Source organism: Caenorhabditis remanei, chromosome V (assembly GCF_010183535.1).
Source record: "Caenorhabditis remanei strain PX506 chromosome V, whole genome shotgun sequence".
NCBI classification, from domain to species: domain Eukaryota; kingdom Metazoa; phylum Nematoda; class Chromadorea; order Rhabditida; family Rhabditidae; genus Caenorhabditis; species Caenorhabditis remanei.
The window spans coordinates 20,243,269-20,259,971 of record NC_071332.1 but is presented as its reverse complement, the minus strand read 5'-3'; the positions used below and the strand labels follow the sequence as shown (position 1 = coordinate 20,259,971).

Here is a 16,703-nt window from a genome sequence, read left to right as displayed (position 1 = left end):
GTGGGTTTTGTGGTGTGAAAATGCACAAAAATGCAGAAGAATGCACGCTAATCATTTTGGTGCATTTTAGTTCATTTTGGTGCATTCTGAGGCATTTTGAAGCGTTTTTTATCCTATTTTTGTCAATTTTTTGTTATTTTTAATATTTTCAGCCGTTCTCACACTCAACAAACGCTATTCCAATGCAAAAACCACTCAAAATTCTGTAATATCCGTGTGGCAGAGCATCGACTGATGTGCAAGTACTGTAGACTCAAAAGTGTCAAGAAGTGGGGATGAGCAGTGAGAGAAGTGAGTTTTTCAAGCTGAAAATGAAAAATAAAATAAAAACTGAAAATTCAAGCCAAAAATCATAAAAATTGGTTAGAAATGAAGCAAACTAAAAGGTTTTGAAAAAATTCGAAAAATCGCCAAAAATTGAAATTTCACAAAATCTACCGTATCTCAGTCATTTTTGTGGTAGGACCCATGAAACTTATATTTTTGAAATCAGCAGGACAAAACGGTTCAAATGAGTATAATAATGAGTTGTTTTGAATGATTTTGGAATTTTGTGCATTCTGGTTCATTTTGCCTCATTTGGGCTCATTTCTCAATGCAAGAGTGCTCATATGCTCCAAACTGAAAGTCACAGAGTTCTGGGTGCTGAAAACTGTTAAAAGTTCAAAAATGCACAAGAATGACAAAGAATGACAACAAATCATTTTTCGAAACTTTTCATTGCCATCCATTTTTGATTTTTTTATTCATTTTTTTAGAAGACCCCTCAAAATCCCGCTGCGAGATCGCTACAGTACCCCAGACTACTACAGTAGCCCAAATGATACCAATGTCTGATCCGAAACGTGTAATGTATGACGTCATAGACCCTGTCACCAATAAATCAATAAGATGGATAGATATTGGACCGATAATCAGAAGAAGCAAGGAGATTTTGGAGGATGTAAGTGAAGAATGCTCCAGAATGCACTCCAATCATTCTCATGCATTCTTGTGCATTTTGGTGCATTCTAGTTAATTTTTCTTGCAGTTTCACCCACCAACCACCACCCAATTCAAATCTCTCAATGCCCTTCAAAAAATGACATTTTCACTCCAAAAACTGCAGTCCGGACAGAAAAAACAGCCGAAAATGATGTATGAAATGACATTTGATGACTATTTTCTACATTGGGAGGAGCTGATGACAAGAGCAGCCGAGTGGTCGATGCATTCCGAGCAGTTCTATGGATTACCGGAGCATGAGAGGGTACGGTAGGATTTTGGTGCATTTTGGAGCATTTCAAAGGACTAGAATGCATAAAAATGCACCAGAATATGTCAGAATGATTTCGGTGCATTCCGGTGCATTTTGGTGCATTTTGAGCTTCAAAATGAGTAAGAATGCTCCAAAGATCATCAAAATGATTCTGATGCATTTCAATGCATTTTGTGCTTCAAATTGCTCCAAAATGCCCCAAAACGCTTCAGAATGATTGTCAAGCATTCTGGTGCATTCTGAAACATTTTGAGCAATTTTAAAGCATTTTCAAGGCTAAAGTTTCCCAAAACTATCGTTTCAGCTCAACTTCTTCAAAATCATCTGGGCTGTTTGGCGACGAGTTGAGAGGAATTCATTATCTGCAAAAATGTTTGGACAACGATGTTTGGATGAAAAACTATTGCTTATTTCGGATGACATGGTTATGCAATTTGACAATTTCGAAGTGGACATGACGGAAATTTCTGGGAAAAGTATGGCGGAATATAGGCGGTAAGGAAAAGGAGTGAACAAGAATGATCAGATACATCAGTGTGCATTCTGGTGCATTCTAGTGCATTCTTGTGCACTTTAGATGCATTTTTCATCATTTTCGATCAAATTTTTCAGTTTTATGAGAAAACATCTGCTCCTATACTTCGACATCGTTGTCCGTCCCTGTCTAGAATGGAATTTCACGGACACTGAAATAAATTTTGCCTTATCTCAAATCGTATGGAACTATGCATCCCGAAAACTCCTCGGACAGACTCTCCAGGCATCCGACGCGTTTTTGTCTGAAATTTCTGAAAATCTGCATGAATACTATCGGAATGAAATGAGACTGAAGAATTATGCGCCGCGGTTGGCGGTGCTCATGGAGATGGTCAATGGGGTGTTGGTGAGTGAAAAAATGGAAAAAAATATATCAAAAATAAACTATAATTAGCAAAAATGCAAAAAAAAATGATATTTTTCGAAAAATGATTTTTTGTCATTTTTGGTCATTCTTGTGCATTTTTGAAATATAACAACAGCTCTCAGCACCCTGAACTGTGTGAAATATAGTTTGGAGCAGTTGAACCCTCATGAATTGAGAAATGACCTCAAATGACTCCAAAATGTACCAGAATGCACCAAAATGCACAAATTCCAAAATCATTCAAAACATGTCATGATTATACTCATTCAAACCGTTTTGCTCTGCCGATTCCAAAAATATAAAAATCAAATCATAAAACTCAAATCCTAAAGAATTATGACATGTTTAGTGGCGATTTAATTTTCGAAAATTTTCGAAAATCTCTAACTTTTTTGTTTTTAGTCATTTTCAGTCAACTTTTTTGCTGAAATGATTCAAATTGTCTGCTCTACATTTTAAAAACACTAATTCATCTTTTCCTATTTCAGAAAGTCCAAGCGGAGCACGAAAGGACATTGGAGATGGGGTTTCTGTTCGATATGGTGAATGTGGTGGTGTCCGAGCCGGCGTTCTTCTCAGTTTGATCATTTTTGTACATTTTTTTAATAATAAAATATTCTTTATTGGATTATCAAGCTATTCAAACACTAAAAAACGCGGGATCCGAAAATTTGAAGTTAAACATATCAAATAAAAATACCATATCCATCAGCTTTTCTTGTTTGAGTTGGAGGGTCTGAAAATAAACTTTTTGATTGAAAAACGTATTTGATTGCGTTTTTAAATGAAAATTCAAAAAATTCTGCATTTTTTGAGCTAAAAATCATGTAAAACCGATGGAAAATGTAGATGTTACAGATTTTCGAAAATTTTCGAAAATTTTTCGGAATTCGAAAATCTACAGTATCTCAGGCATTTTCGTGGTGGGACCCATGAAACTTATATTTTTGGAATCAGGAAGACGAGACGGTTCGAATGAGTATAATCATGATATGGTTTGCATGATTTTCATTTTGGTGCATTTTGGTGCATTCTAATGCATTCTCACTTACCAAAACATTATTAACAATGCTCATCATTCTTGTCAACCTTCCTGCATAGTTCCCAATGATATCTCTATCAATCGATCGATAATAATCATTCAAATTATTGGAAATTTTCTCCAAAAATATTTCTCCGGCCGTCTGCGTCTGTCCTTGAAGTCTTCGGCCAGCATAATTCCATACTAGTTGACAGAGAATGAATGTGACTTCGATTTCAGATAAATTGAGTTTCAGATACGGTTTCACGAGGTCCTGGTAGTATTGATTGATTTCTTCTCCGAACATGCTGTAATATATTGAGTGTAACTTGGTGGGGTGTAGGTCAAAATAAAATATTTCGACATTTTTGAATTCAACGTGAAAATGCGCTTCAAATGAGTATAATCATGTCATGGTTTTGAAAGTTTTGAAAGAATGATCATTTTGCATTCTAGTGCATTCTTGTGCATTCTCGAACATTTCCAGAATGCAAAACCCACTTAGTAATCGTTTTATGTTCTGAATTCCACAATTCCGAGACATCCATCGCGAAATCATTCACTCTGCCCGCCTTATCATTTGAAAGGAGCAAAATTTTTTCATACAGGCATCTCTGACCAAAAATTTTTGCTGACATCGTTTTCCGTTCTACTCGTCGCCACATTGCCCACACCAATTTGAAAATTTCTAGCTGGAAAATGTTTTGGCGTCATTTTTGTGCATTCTTGAGCATTCAAGTGCATTTTAATGTTCTGTTGACATTCCTAACTCCTCCAAACTCGAAACAGCTCATTTTTGAAGAAGTTGAGCTGGAAATGCATCAGAATGCGTAAGAATCATTCTGAAGCATTTTGGAGCATTCTGGAGCATTCTACCCAGTTCGAAGCTCAAAATGCATCAAAATGCGCTAGAATGAATAAAAATCATTCTGAGTCATTTTTGTGCATTCTAATGCTACCATACCCTTTCATGCTTTGGCAACATTCGAAACTCCTCTGAATACATCAACCATTCGGCGCATTTTCTCATATTCTGCTCCCAGAAGTAAAAATAGTCTCGAAATGACGAGGACTTTATCATTTCTGGGTTCAGATTTTGATCAGATCGAATTTTGTTCAAGGCGAATGTCATTTTTTCCAATGGGTTCATAGTAGAAACGGCTTCGGGTAGGGAGTGCTGAAATTTTTTAAACTGAAAATTCATAAATTTCTGAATTTTTTAAACTAAAAATCATGTAAAACGGATAAAAAATGAAGAAGTTACAGATTTTCGAAAAGTTTCGAAAATTTTCAAAAATCTAAAAACTACCGTATCTCTATGAGTTTCGTGGCGAGACCCATGAAATTTATAATTTTGAAATCAGGAAGACGAGACGGTTCGAATGAGTATAATCATGATATGGTTTGCATGATTTTTTTTTGGTGCATTTTGGTGCATTTTCAGCACAAAATCCCTGTTTTTGTGTATTTTCTGACTCACATTTTCCAATATCAATCGACTCCTCTTGATAATTGGTGCCACATCGATAAGCCTTGACACCACTCCAGTATCCGGGTCAATGACGTCATAGATCACACGGCTACCGTATCGATTTCTGGATAATTCATGGTCACAGCCGATGCCTTGAGGTCTAGGAGGGAGTTCTGAAAAAACCGCATTTTCACGCAGATTTCAAAAATATAAGTTTCCTGGGTCTTGCCACGAAAAGGACTGAGATATGGTAGATTTTCGATTTTCGAAAATTTTCGAAAATTTTCGAAAATCTGTAACTTCTACATTTGCTATTTGTTTTACATAATTTACAGCTCAAAAAACTCAGAATTTTTTGTATTTTTATTCAAAAATGCAAACGGATACAATTTGGGCTACTGTAGTGGTCTGGGGTACTGTAGTGTTCTTGGAGCGGGATTTTGAAAATTTTTCCAAAATATGTCATGATTATACTCATTTGAACCGTCTTGCCATGCTGATTCTAACAATATAAGTTTCATGGGTCTTACCACGAAAATAACAGAGATACGGTAGATTTTGAAAATTTCGAATTTTCGAATTTTTTGAAAACCGTCTAACTTTCCACATTTTCCACCAATTTTTATGATTTTTAGCTCAAAATGTTCAATTTTTAATTTTCAGCTTGAAAAATAATTTTAAAACTCACTTTTCTCTCTGCTCATTCCCACTTCTTGGCACTTTTTGAGTCTACAGTACTTGCACATCAGTCGGTGCTCTGCCACATGGATATCACAGAATTTTGGATGCTTTTTGCAATAGAATGGTATTTTTTGGGTTGTGGAGCGTCTGAAAATAATGGGAAATTGACAAAAATTGGATATACATGCTCCAAAATGAACCAAAATGCATCAAAATGCATCAAAATGCTCCAAAATGATCAGCGTGCATTCTTGTGCATTTTCCTTCATTTTCACTTACTAAAACTCACCGAAAAAACATGGCACACGCTCGACACGTCTGCACACCAAAATGCACACCATTGCCATCATTTCCGCATACCAAACACAGAGGGTTACTGTAGTCTAATTGACTTATGGTCATTTTGAGGGAATGAATGAATCGAGAAGAATTTGTTGGAAGTCACAAAAACGAGAAAAGGGAGAATTAGAGAATCAGAGGAAAAGTCAGAGAATGGAGCACAAAAACGAGCAGAAAATAGGGCAGACAATGAGAGAAAGTGATGTTTGCAGAGAGAGGGTTGAGACACCAATAAAACTATTGTTTGATCAATGCAAGGAGTTGGAAAATAATATAAGCGATTCCAATAGTCTGGGATAGTAATTGATATTCAAAATACTTGGTGCTGTAAAAATGTTTGATAGATAGAATATACAGTACCGCACAATAGTATATTAAGTTCTGCTTTTTTCAGTTGAAAACGACCAACTTTGAGAGTGTGTCATAGTAAAACTAACGGTCCCACAAAATAACTGTTTATGGGATCAAACAGACCAAGAATAGAACTCCATTTTTGTAGTTGACAATTTTTTTGTACGGACACTCCCTAGCAAGTTACAGTCAGTTAAAGTAAGTTCTCCCTCAAATCGACCCAATTCAGTGCAAAATAGTGCGATTTTTGAGATGTCCCCTTAAAATGATCATAACTCTCTAGGGAGTGTCCGTACAAAAAAGTTGTCAACTTTAAAAATGGAGCTCTACCTTTGATTTGTGTGATCCATTAAAAATCTACTTGATGGGACAATAAGTATTACCATGGCACACTGTCAAAGTTGGACCTTTACAACTGAAAAAACCAAAACTTAATATATTAGGTTGATGCATAAGTTTCTTTCTTTTTTGAAGGTGTGACTTTGGTCCCCGGTCTCTAAGCGATGAGGTTGTTTTTCAACCCAAACATTTTTGCATTTTTATGACCTCTTTAGTGGCTAACATATAATGTTTCAAGTTGGTGCCTAGACACTCCGCTCGTGAAAACGATGGCTTTTTTGATCGCCAACCAAATGCCTATTTTGGAAGGTTTTTTGATTTTTGTCGCATTGGTATCAAAATAATAAGATCTTTATAAGAAATTAATTGCAATTCATAAAACAAGACTTGATCTTGTTATCACATTTTAATTTTCAGTCGGAATGTTGAAAACAAAAAAGTTAAGATCAGACTATTGAGAGCAACGAGAAATCATGGTTCAGCTGGGTTCAAACAGATTACAAAAATATTTGAGAGAACATTTGTACCAAACTATTTGTATATGTTAGAGGGGAAAATGAGTAAGTTAAGCCATAAAAAAGTTTATGACACAGCTATCAAATTAAGTGATAAAACTTGGCTGATAAATTTCTTATGATTTTTGCTCTTTCGAGAAATTTTGTGTAGTAGACCTGAGTGGAGTCTAGTTCTCTTCTCAACGCTCACAAATAAGTCTGAATTATTTTGTTGTAAGTAGTCAATAGTACATACATTGATCTAAAAATGTACTAAATATCTAGTGGATTGCTTTAGAGGTAGGAGCAATAGGCCTCATCAAACTCAAAAATAAAGTGATTTTGATGATGTTGACTTCGGGCTTCCTGCGAAAAAGGACAAATGATGTGAATATTGAAAACAAAGTAAATTTAGAAACATCAATGTCTACTTTACTTAATAATAAACATTTCCACCGATTTCCCTATCTACAGTTAAAGAAATATCGAAAATACTCGCACACTCCTAAATTTCTGATCCTAACCTTTCGTCAGGGACCCGCACTGAACTATCGTTGCTTAGTTGGAATGCGTTTATTTGTTTTTTATAAATGACTTTTCTTGCTTGTTTTAATTCTAAATAGCTCACCCATTCTTGTCGACATTTTCTAGGAAAAAAATGGAGACGAAAAGTGGTAGCAAAAAAGGGTTACTCAAGTGTTTTGACGTGCCTCCGGCTGAGATTAAACGGATGGTGGACGTCAAGTCACAGGTATAATCACAATGAGTTATAGGTACTAACCAACAATGTTTCTTATTATGTGAACTATTAGTCTTCTAGAAATTTCATACCAAAAATTACCCAAAAAAAGAAAGAAACTTATGCATCAACCTAATACTTTTGAGCGGTACTGCACAATACTTCCTGTACAGAATGGGACACTTGCAGTTTATAGTTGAAACTGGTCAGCTTTGTGACTGTGACACTACCTCCCTGATAGTCTCACAATATTGATTGTTTATTGAGTGTATAGATCACAAACAGAGCTTCATTTTTGTAGTTGACAACTTTTTTGTACGGGCACATCCAAAGAAGTTATCAATCGTCAAAGAAATTTCTCGCAATTTTTGCATTTTTCAGTGCTAAAAGGATAAATTTTTGAGCTGTTCACATAGACTGTCTGTAACTTTTTAGGATGTGCCCGTACAAAAAAGTTGTCAACTACAAAAATGAAGCTCTATTTTTTTTCTATTCGATCCCATAAACAGGTATATTGTGAGACAGTTAGTTTTACTATGACACACTCTCAAAGTTGGGGATTATCAACTGAAAACAGCCAAAGTTGACTTGATTGTTTGGTAAACTCCATTTTGTATGTGTTGGACAGAGTACAAATAGCAGATCATTTTTGTAGTTGACTATTTTTTTGTAGGCACTCTTTCTTAAAAGTTGTAGGTTGTCACATTGAAATTAGTCGGTTTCATGGAGAAATGGCTTTGTACCGCTCAAAAGTATATTAAGTTTTGGTTTTTTTTCAGTTGAAAAGGTCCGACTTTGAGAGTGTGTCATGGTTACACTTATCGTCCCATCAAGTAGATTTTTAATGGATCATACAAATCAAAGGTAGAGCTTTATTTTTGTAGTTGACAACTTTTTTGTACGGACAATCCCTAGAGAGTTATGGTCATTTAAAAGAGACAGTTCAAAACGGCCCTATTTTGCACTGAAAAGAGTCGATTTGAGGGAGAAATTACTTCGACGATATGTAACTTGCCAGGGAGCGTCCGTACAAAAAAAGTTGCCAACTACAAAAATGAAGCTCTACTTTTGATCTACAAGACCCATTAAAAATCTACTTGATGGTACAATCAGTATTACCATGACACACTCTCAAAGCTGAGCGTTTTCAACTGAAAATGGCAAAACTGAATATACTTTTGAGCGGTACTGTAGGTCACGTCCCATATCTCCAAATTGACCCCATGACCATTCCCAGTTAGCTCGGTGACCTTAGGGATAAGCAGCAGATGTTTAAGCAGCCTGATTTAACCATTCTTCTAAAATTAAACTATCATTTACGTATAGTCAAAGTGACAGCTGAAATCGCTTAATTCGAGACAAATTTCATCTCCTAGGATTATATTTGTCAGCCAATGGCAGGTGAAGAAGGCTCTTACCACCCTTTGAATTTCTTTAATGCTGCTCCAACGCTATATGTATTTGTTGAGCTCCGTCACTTTTCCCGTCCCTCCAAAATGGATCCACCATTAAATTCTTCTGTGCGTCAGCACATGATCACGGATGATGCTCTCAGTAACACCCCGCTACTGATATCAGCTCTTATAGTTTATTTGTCCCTCCAATTCCTAACATTCCCCTTTTACATCCATATTTTCCGGAAAAACCAAGAACGCGACAAGTGTATACCGATATTTCCGATCGTTGAGCATTTCTACAAGCTTATCAAATTGGCGGTCCTTAGCACTTGTCTGATTCTGGCTGCTGTCGTTTTGATACAAGTTTTCGATTTAGAAATAGTCAAACTTGGCTTAACAATTCTTTTGATTTCCGTATTTCCAATTTCTGAAATACTTTGTGAGGTGATTCATTTAATGTTGTCATTGTTAGCAATCCAGCGGTTTCTTTTATACTTTTTTCCGAGTTCTGACTCATTATTGAATATCAGTGCAAAGAATATGAAACGATTGTTATATTGTGTCTACTTTTTATCGATTCTTATTCATATCACTATTTTTAGTATCGCTGCGGTAGAAGAGAAGTTGCATGACTTCGTTAAAACGGTAATTAAATACTTATTTTTCCAAATATACATGCAGTATCATGCAGTAAAAAAGAGCAAAAATAGGGCTACATTTTTGTAGTTGACAACTTTTTGATAGCTCCGCCCACTTTTAAGATATGTGCCTTGAAAGTTAAGCCTTGAAAGCCGCATTTCTCAAAAGTGGGCGGAGCTGTTAAAAAGTGGTACACTAGAAAAATTATCCCCTTTCCTCAATCTACACAGTCATATAAAATTTTTTTATTTGGATCAAAAATAATGTGAAAATTGTTTGGAAAAACATTTTTTTTTTGAAAATTTTTTCAGGTCATTTTCAGATTTATGTATGTCATAACTCTCTAGGTAGTGTCCGTACAAAAAAGTTGTCAACTACAAAAATGAAGGCCGTGTCTTTTTTGATATGTACATCAAAAATCAAGAATTCTGGACAAAAATTAATAGTGGCATACATAAATCTAAAAATGAGTTTAAAAAATATTCAAATAATTATTTTTCCTAACAATTTTCACATTATTTTGATCCAAATAAAAAAAAATTATTATATGACTGTGTAGATTGAGAAAAGGGGATCATTTTTCTCGTGTACCACTTTTTGATAGCTCCGCCCACTTTTGAGATATACGGGTTTAAAGGACTAACTTTCAAGGCGCATATCTCAAAAGTGGGGGGAGCTATAAAAAATGGTCAACTACAAAAATATACCCCCATCTTCAGACTTTTCACTTGAGAGGGGCGGAGTTATACATAATTTACTTTGTGGGACAATTAGTGATACCGTAAGGTCATTTTCAACTGAAAAATGTCAATTTGTCAGTACCGCTCAAAAGTATTTTAAGTTCTGCCTTTTTCAGTTGAAAACGCCAAACTTTGAGATTGTGTCATGGTAATACTGATTGTCCCACAAAATAATGTTTTATGGGATCGAACAGACCAAGAATAGAACTCCATTTTTGTAGTTGACAACTTTTTTTGTACGGACACTCTCTAGAGAGTTACATATCGACAAAGTGATTTCTCCCTCAAATCGACCAATTTCAGTGCAAAATAGAGTGATTTTTGAGCTGTCCCCTTAAAATGATCATAACTCTCTAGGGAGTGTCCGTAGAAAAAAGTGGTCAACTACAAAAATGAAGGTCTAGATTTGATCTACACACTAATATAGGATTTATTACGGTGGTGTGAGAATGAGCGGCGGGACACCTTGTTAAACATAGCCAATTTTCAGGTTTTTCGAGAAATTTTTTTTTCAAATTTCTTAGTTGAAAACGGCAAACTTTGAGATTGTGTCATAGCAAAACTAACGGTCCCACAAAATAACTGTTTATGGGATCTAACAGACCAAGAATAGAACTCTATTTTTGTAGTTGACAACTTTTTTGTACGGACACTCCCTAGCAAGTTACATATCGTCGAAGTAATTTCTCCCTCAAATCGTCCAATTTCAGTGCAAAATAGGGCGATTTTGAGCTGTCCTCTTAAACTCTCTAGGGAGTGTCCGTACAAAAAAGTTGTCAACTACAAAAATGGAGCTCTATTTTTGAACTGTATGATTCGTTAAAAATCTATTAGATGGAACATTAAGTATTGCCATGACACACTCTCAAAGTCGGACCTTTTCAACTGGAAAAAGGTACTGTATATATAGTTTTAAGTATACATAATTCCAGCTCTATTACACTTTCCTAAACCTGTTGATCTTTGTGTCCACATGTCTTTACATGCCAATTGTGATAAGCCTTCGAAAACTAGTCCACCTGCAATCATCTCAACTGAACCATCCGCAAAGGTACGTTCTCTGGCAGTTAGTGGTGATTTTGATGGAGAAATCGGTGAGTTTTGATTTTTTTGTAAATAAATTAAATTCATGTTTAGTTTTACATCTCAATCCTTTTTCTGTATCCCAGTTTTACTGCCTATGAGACAATGCGAATGTTCACCGCAATCGATGTGCTCCTCTTGCCAATGACTATTCAGTTAACATATGTCGGTTGTAATCGACGGAATGTGCATTCTCTACTTGCCTCGTCAAAGAATATTCTCAGAGTTTTTTGTTGTCCGTGTGCTCCCGCACAGGTCTATGTGGGGTCCACTTTGGAGCCGGTGGCGGTGGGATTTGATGTGAGCACGACGAGACAGGAATAATGATTTTATGAATTTTTTTAATAAACAATGTCGATTTTCTGATGAATGATTTGTATATTTGAAAGAGATTAATGAAAGCATTTGTGTGTAGGAAAGCCCGGAATGCACAAGAATGCACCAAAAACAAAATCCGTATTTTGTGCTTTCTGGAGCATTCTGGTGCATTTTCAACCATTTTTGCACAGTTTTCGACCCAAAATTACTCAATTCTCTAAAACCACTAATTTTCCAGAACCTTTTGAACAACCACACCATGTACCATTTTACATAGTATGGCTGACGGGAAGATTTTGGAAAAATAATGATTTTTGGTCAAAAAATGAGCAAAAATGGTTGAAAATGCACCAGAACGCATGAGAATGCGTAAGAATGCACAAAAATGCAGATAGTACATTTTGGTGCATTCTGGTGCATTCTGGTGCATAATTGAGCATTTTGACCATACTGGTGCATTCTAAGTGTGGGCTTATTTCGTGACTAAAAAACTATCATTTTTTTAAAAGCATTCTAAAGCATTCTGAAGCATTCTCGTGCATTCTTGTGCATTTCAAAAGTTTAACTGTTCATAAAAAGTGCACAACTCTAAGACTTAATCAATTTCTTATTTTTTTCAAAATTTCGATTTAAAATTGAATGATTTGTACATTTGAGATAATTGAGATAATTGACCAATTAAAAAATTAAGCACTCAGCTATGGAAACAATAATTTAGAAAAGACAGACATGACCAGTACAATATTAGTAATCACAAAATAGGCTCTCTCAATATTCTTCCGATTCACACTGAACACTTGGATCACCAAATTCACGGTCCTATTTTTTTGCGATCGATCCACCATAGTACGGTAGGTACTGTAGATTTGAGGGTCCGTTGAGTAGTGGAGGAACGGGTCATTCATAAGGATAGTGGAGGTGTGGAGCATCTGGAGCAAAAAAAATTTTTTTTTTAATTTGAAAAAAAAAAAAAAACTTACTGCTTCCTGTACAAATGCAGGTGGATATAGAAGGTTTGAAGAAATGATAATGCAGCAAATCATCATTCCAATCATGCAGACGTAGTAGTAAGTTGGTGTACCTTCTCGGAGACTGGAAAAGAAATTTCAGTTTTTACAAAAGTTTTTTACAAAATTTCCAAAAAAAAAAACTGAAAAAAAACTCACTTGGTAACCAAAAATGACACATTTGCCAATGCTGTAAAGACAAGGAATGGGGCGGCGCTCATGAATGGGTCTGGAAATAAAAAAATTAATTTATTTTTAGGGAGAATGAATAATTTTTTGGACTTACGAAGTCTCTCAGTGATTGTGTTGGTCATTTCGAACATTTTGATTTGGCGATCCGCGAATTTATGAATGATTTGGGGGTTCTGGAAAAATAAATGCTTCAGAATGCTCAAGAATGCACAAGAATGCACGAAAATGGGCGTGAATGTTTCAGAATACACGTGAATGTACTAAATGCATTTTGTGCATTCTGAAGCATTCTAGAGCATTCTTATGCATCCTGGTGCATTTTTAGCCGTTTTTCGCTTATTGTTTAAGAAGGTTTATAGGAATGATAGAGTGATAGAGTAATTTTGGGGCAAAAAATGAGCAAAAACGGTAGCAAACGCACTAGAATGCATAAGAATGCACAAGGATGCACAATATGCATTTTGTGCATTTTGACGCATTCTGTTGCATTTTTGTGCATTCTTGAGCATTCTGGTGCATTTTCAACCGGTTTTATCATTTTTCGACCCGAAAATGAATGATTACTCACCACCAACTCTTTATTTTTTGAAGCGGCCTCCAATTCCTCGTTAAAAACTCCAAATTCTCTAGCCAACGAGTTTTGAAGGAGTCCATGAACCGGTAGAAAGATGAAATTCACATAAGCACACAGAAACATTATAACGGCATCGACATAATAGTACCAGGAGTTTGTAGACGATCTGAAAATGCGATTTTTGACATTTCTGACATTCAAATGTTAAAAAATGCACAAAAAGCATCAAAAAAGTTTCAAATGCTTAAGAAATTTTGTGCATTCTGGAGCATTCTTCTACATTCTTGAGCATTAAAAAGCACATAAATGTACAAAATGCATTTAGTGCATTCTGGGACATTCTATAGCATTCTTGAGCATTTTTGTGCATTTTTCTTTTCCAAATGCTCAAAAAGTTCATTTTGCGCAGTTTTAGTATCAAGAGCTGTGTTTTGAACTGGAATAAGAAAGAAATTCATGAAAAATGGACAAGAATGTAGAAGAATGCACAAGAATGTAGAAGAATGCACAAGAATGTATAACAATGTACACGAATGCACTAGAATGCACTAGAATGCACAAGAATGCACAAGAATGCACGAGAATGTATTTTTTAAAACATTTTTTGATAAAAATTCCAACTTACGTTCCAAAAATGATAAATTTCTTGGCCACCAAGTATCCGGAGCATCCGATGAAAAACACTAGAATCGGAACTTTCAGCAGAAAAGTTTTTGTCCTCAGTGCAGAATATTCATCGTATTTTTCGTGGTAGAGAGTTATCTGGAACATTTTTTTTGAAGAATTAAAATTTAAAAAAAAGCCTACTTACCCTCATCTTTTTGAGCATTCCGAGTCCGTGCTCAAATTTTCTGAGCGTGTCATTCGTTGTCATTTTGTATAATGCAATGACGCAGGAGAATGATTCCATTGAAATGAATGCGTAGAGGTTACGTTCTGCCCAGCCGAAGGAGAGGAGCTGAAATATTTTGTTTTAATTTTGCAGTAGTTTTCATTCTGGTACTGCATTAAAATGCACCAGAATGCACCAAAATGCACCAGAATGCTCAAAAATGAAAATCATGCAAACCATATCATGATTATACTCATTCGAACCGTTTTGATCTCCTGATTCCAAAAATATCAATTTCACGGGTCTCGCCACGAAAATGAATGAGATACAGTAGTTTAAAGATTTTCGAAATTTTCGAAATATTTTGAAAATCTGTAACTTTTCTATTTTTTGACATTTTTACACGATTTTAACTTAAAAGATGCAGAATTTTATAAATTTGATTTTTCTGCGACAATCGAAATCACTTTAAAACATTCGTGAGCATTCAGGTGCATTTAAAAAGACTGTGATGCATTCTAGAGCATTCTAGTGCATTTTTGTGCATTCTTATGCATTCTGATGCAATTTTGCTGGATTTTTGCGTTAAAACTACTCCATCACTCTAAAATCACTTTTTTTAAAAAAGTTTGGGTCAAAAAATGAGCAAAAACTGTTTAAAATACCCTAAAATGCATAAGGATGCACGAAAAGCACGAAAATGCCCAAAAATGCAACAAACATTTTGAAAATGCTCTAGAATGCTCCAAAAAGCAAAAAAAAATGCTTTTCGTGCATTCTAGAGCATTCTAGTGCATTTTCAACCGTTTTTTGCTCATTTTTAGCCCAAAAAAATGCCAAAAATAGACTTACATCCACATCAACCATATAAAACATCCACCACGCCCTGAATATCATTCCCAGAAAGCTAGCCAACGAGAATAACAGAAAGAATATCCGAATCGGGTTGCCCTTTTGACAATTGTACGGTGAGAATTTCCATAAATATCGGAATGCACCGAAAATGTTGGGTGTGGACAGAGGAAGGTCTTCAGGGACGTGAGAGGACATTTTTCAGTGTGGAATAAAAAGAAATGAGAATTTTAAAATAGAAATTTGAAATGAATCAAACATTTTTGCGGGTGATTTAAAAACTTAAAACCTTCTATTCTCCTCCCCGTTTTTTTTGGCACATTATCAGAGAATTGGTCACAATATTTTCACTTTTTTACTCTTTTTCTTTATCAGACTCCTATATACACACTCTCTCGGTCTCTGTTTGTTCATAAGCGGCGGCATATCAATTTCCAATTCGTGTTGACTAATAGCACAGCACAAAATGGGGGGAAAGTGATCAGAAAATGAATCAGAAAACAATTTTGGAAACTTTTTGATCCCAGTTCTGAGTCATGAAATAGGAAACGTCATCTACAGTACCGGACAAAATGGTATCAACTTTGGCTGTTTTCAGTGGAAAATGGCCAACTTTGAGAGTGTGCCATAGTAATTCTGAATGACACACCAAGAAAACTTTTAATGAACCATACAGATTGAACCTAGAGCTTCGTTTTTGTAGTTGTCAACTTTTTTGTACGGACACTCCCTAGAGAGTTATGGTCATGAAAGCTCAAAAATCTTAAAAAGGACAATTTGAGGGAGAATCTACTTTGTCAATATGTTACTTGCTAGGAAGTGTCCGTACATAAAAGTTGCCAACTACAAAAATGAAGCTCTCTTTTTGTTCTGTATGATCCATTAAAAATTTTCATAGTGTGACATTCAGAATTACTATGACACACTCGAAAATGAGCTGAAAAAGTATCCAAATAATTATTTTTGATCAAAATTTAAATAAAATTATTATATGACCGTGTAGCTTCCGAAAAAGGGAGCATTCAACTAGTTGACCACTTTTTTATAGCTCCGCCCACTTAGGGCGGAGTTATACATAATTTACGTTGTCGGACAATTAGTGAGGTCATTTTCAACTGAAAAAAATGTCAATTTGTTTATCATGGTACTACGGGATCGGACAAGAAGGTATCAACTTTGGCGGATTTTAGAGTGTGCCGTAGTAAGTCTGAATGTCACACCATGAAAATTTCTAACGAATCATATAGATTAAACGTGGAGCTCCATTTTTGTAGTTGACAGCTTTTTTGTGCGGACACTCCCTAGAGAGTTATGGTCATGAAAGCTCAAAAATCTTAAAAAGGACAATTTGAGGGAGAATCTACTTTGTCAATATGTAACTTGCTAGGAAGTGTCCGTACATAAAAGTTGCCAACTACAAAAATGAAGCTCTCTTTTTGTTCTGTATGATCCATTAAAAATTTTCATAGTGT

At 35.4% G+C, this 16,703-nt stretch overlaps 4 protein-coding genes across 4 annotated transcripts; 2 read left to right on the top strand and 2 right to left on the bottom strand.

Annotated features, from left to right (window-relative positions):
* Positions 1 to 820: 820 nt before the first annotated feature.
* GCK72_021554 (uncharacterized protein) lies at positions 821 to 2,746 on the top strand (the record flags this gene model as incomplete). The annotated part of the gene is made up of 5 exons (XM_053734349.1): positions 821 to 943; positions 1,031 to 1,249; positions 1,563 to 1,753; positions 1,871 to 2,141; positions 2,651 to 2,746. The coding sequence occupies 5 exons, from the start codon at positions 821 to 823 to the stop codon at positions 2,744 to 2,746; spliced, it is 900 nt and encodes a 299-aa protein (XP_053583262.1).
* A 56-nt stretch (positions 2,747 to 2,802) lies between these two features.
* GCK72_021553 (uncharacterized protein) lies at positions 2,803 to 5,737 on the bottom strand (the record flags this gene model as incomplete). The annotated part of the gene is made up of 6 exons (XM_053734348.1): positions 2,803 to 2,898; positions 3,215 to 3,491; positions 4,143 to 4,360; positions 4,664 to 4,827; positions 5,343 to 5,482; positions 5,625 to 5,737. The coding sequence occupies 6 exons, from the start codon at positions 5,735 to 5,737 to the stop codon at positions 2,803 to 2,805; spliced, it is 1,008 nt and encodes a 335-aa protein (XP_053583261.1).
* Positions 5,738 to 11,356: 5,619 nt separating this feature from the next.
* On the top strand, positions 11,357 to 11,780 carry GCK72_021552 (uncharacterized protein; the record flags this gene model as incomplete). Its single annotated transcript, XM_053734347.1, has 2 exons — positions 11,357 to 11,467; positions 11,511 to 11,780. The coding sequence occupies 2 exons, from the start codon at positions 11,357 to 11,359 to the stop codon at positions 11,778 to 11,780; spliced, it is 381 nt and encodes a 126-aa protein (XP_053583260.1).
* A 692-nt stretch (positions 11,781 to 12,472) lies between these two features.
* Positions 12,473 to 15,429, bottom strand: GCK72_021551 (uncharacterized protein; the record flags this gene model as incomplete). Its single annotated transcript, XM_003104456.2, has 8 exons — positions 12,473 to 12,703; positions 12,755 to 12,866; positions 12,941 to 13,010; positions 13,068 to 13,146; positions 13,542 to 13,713; positions 14,173 to 14,309; positions 14,359 to 14,505; positions 15,232 to 15,429. The coding sequence occupies 8 exons, from the start codon at positions 15,427 to 15,429 to the stop codon at positions 12,473 to 12,475; spliced, it is 1,146 nt and encodes a 381-aa protein (XP_003104504.2).
* Between the last annotated feature and the right edge of the window lie 1,274 nt (positions 15,430 to 16,703).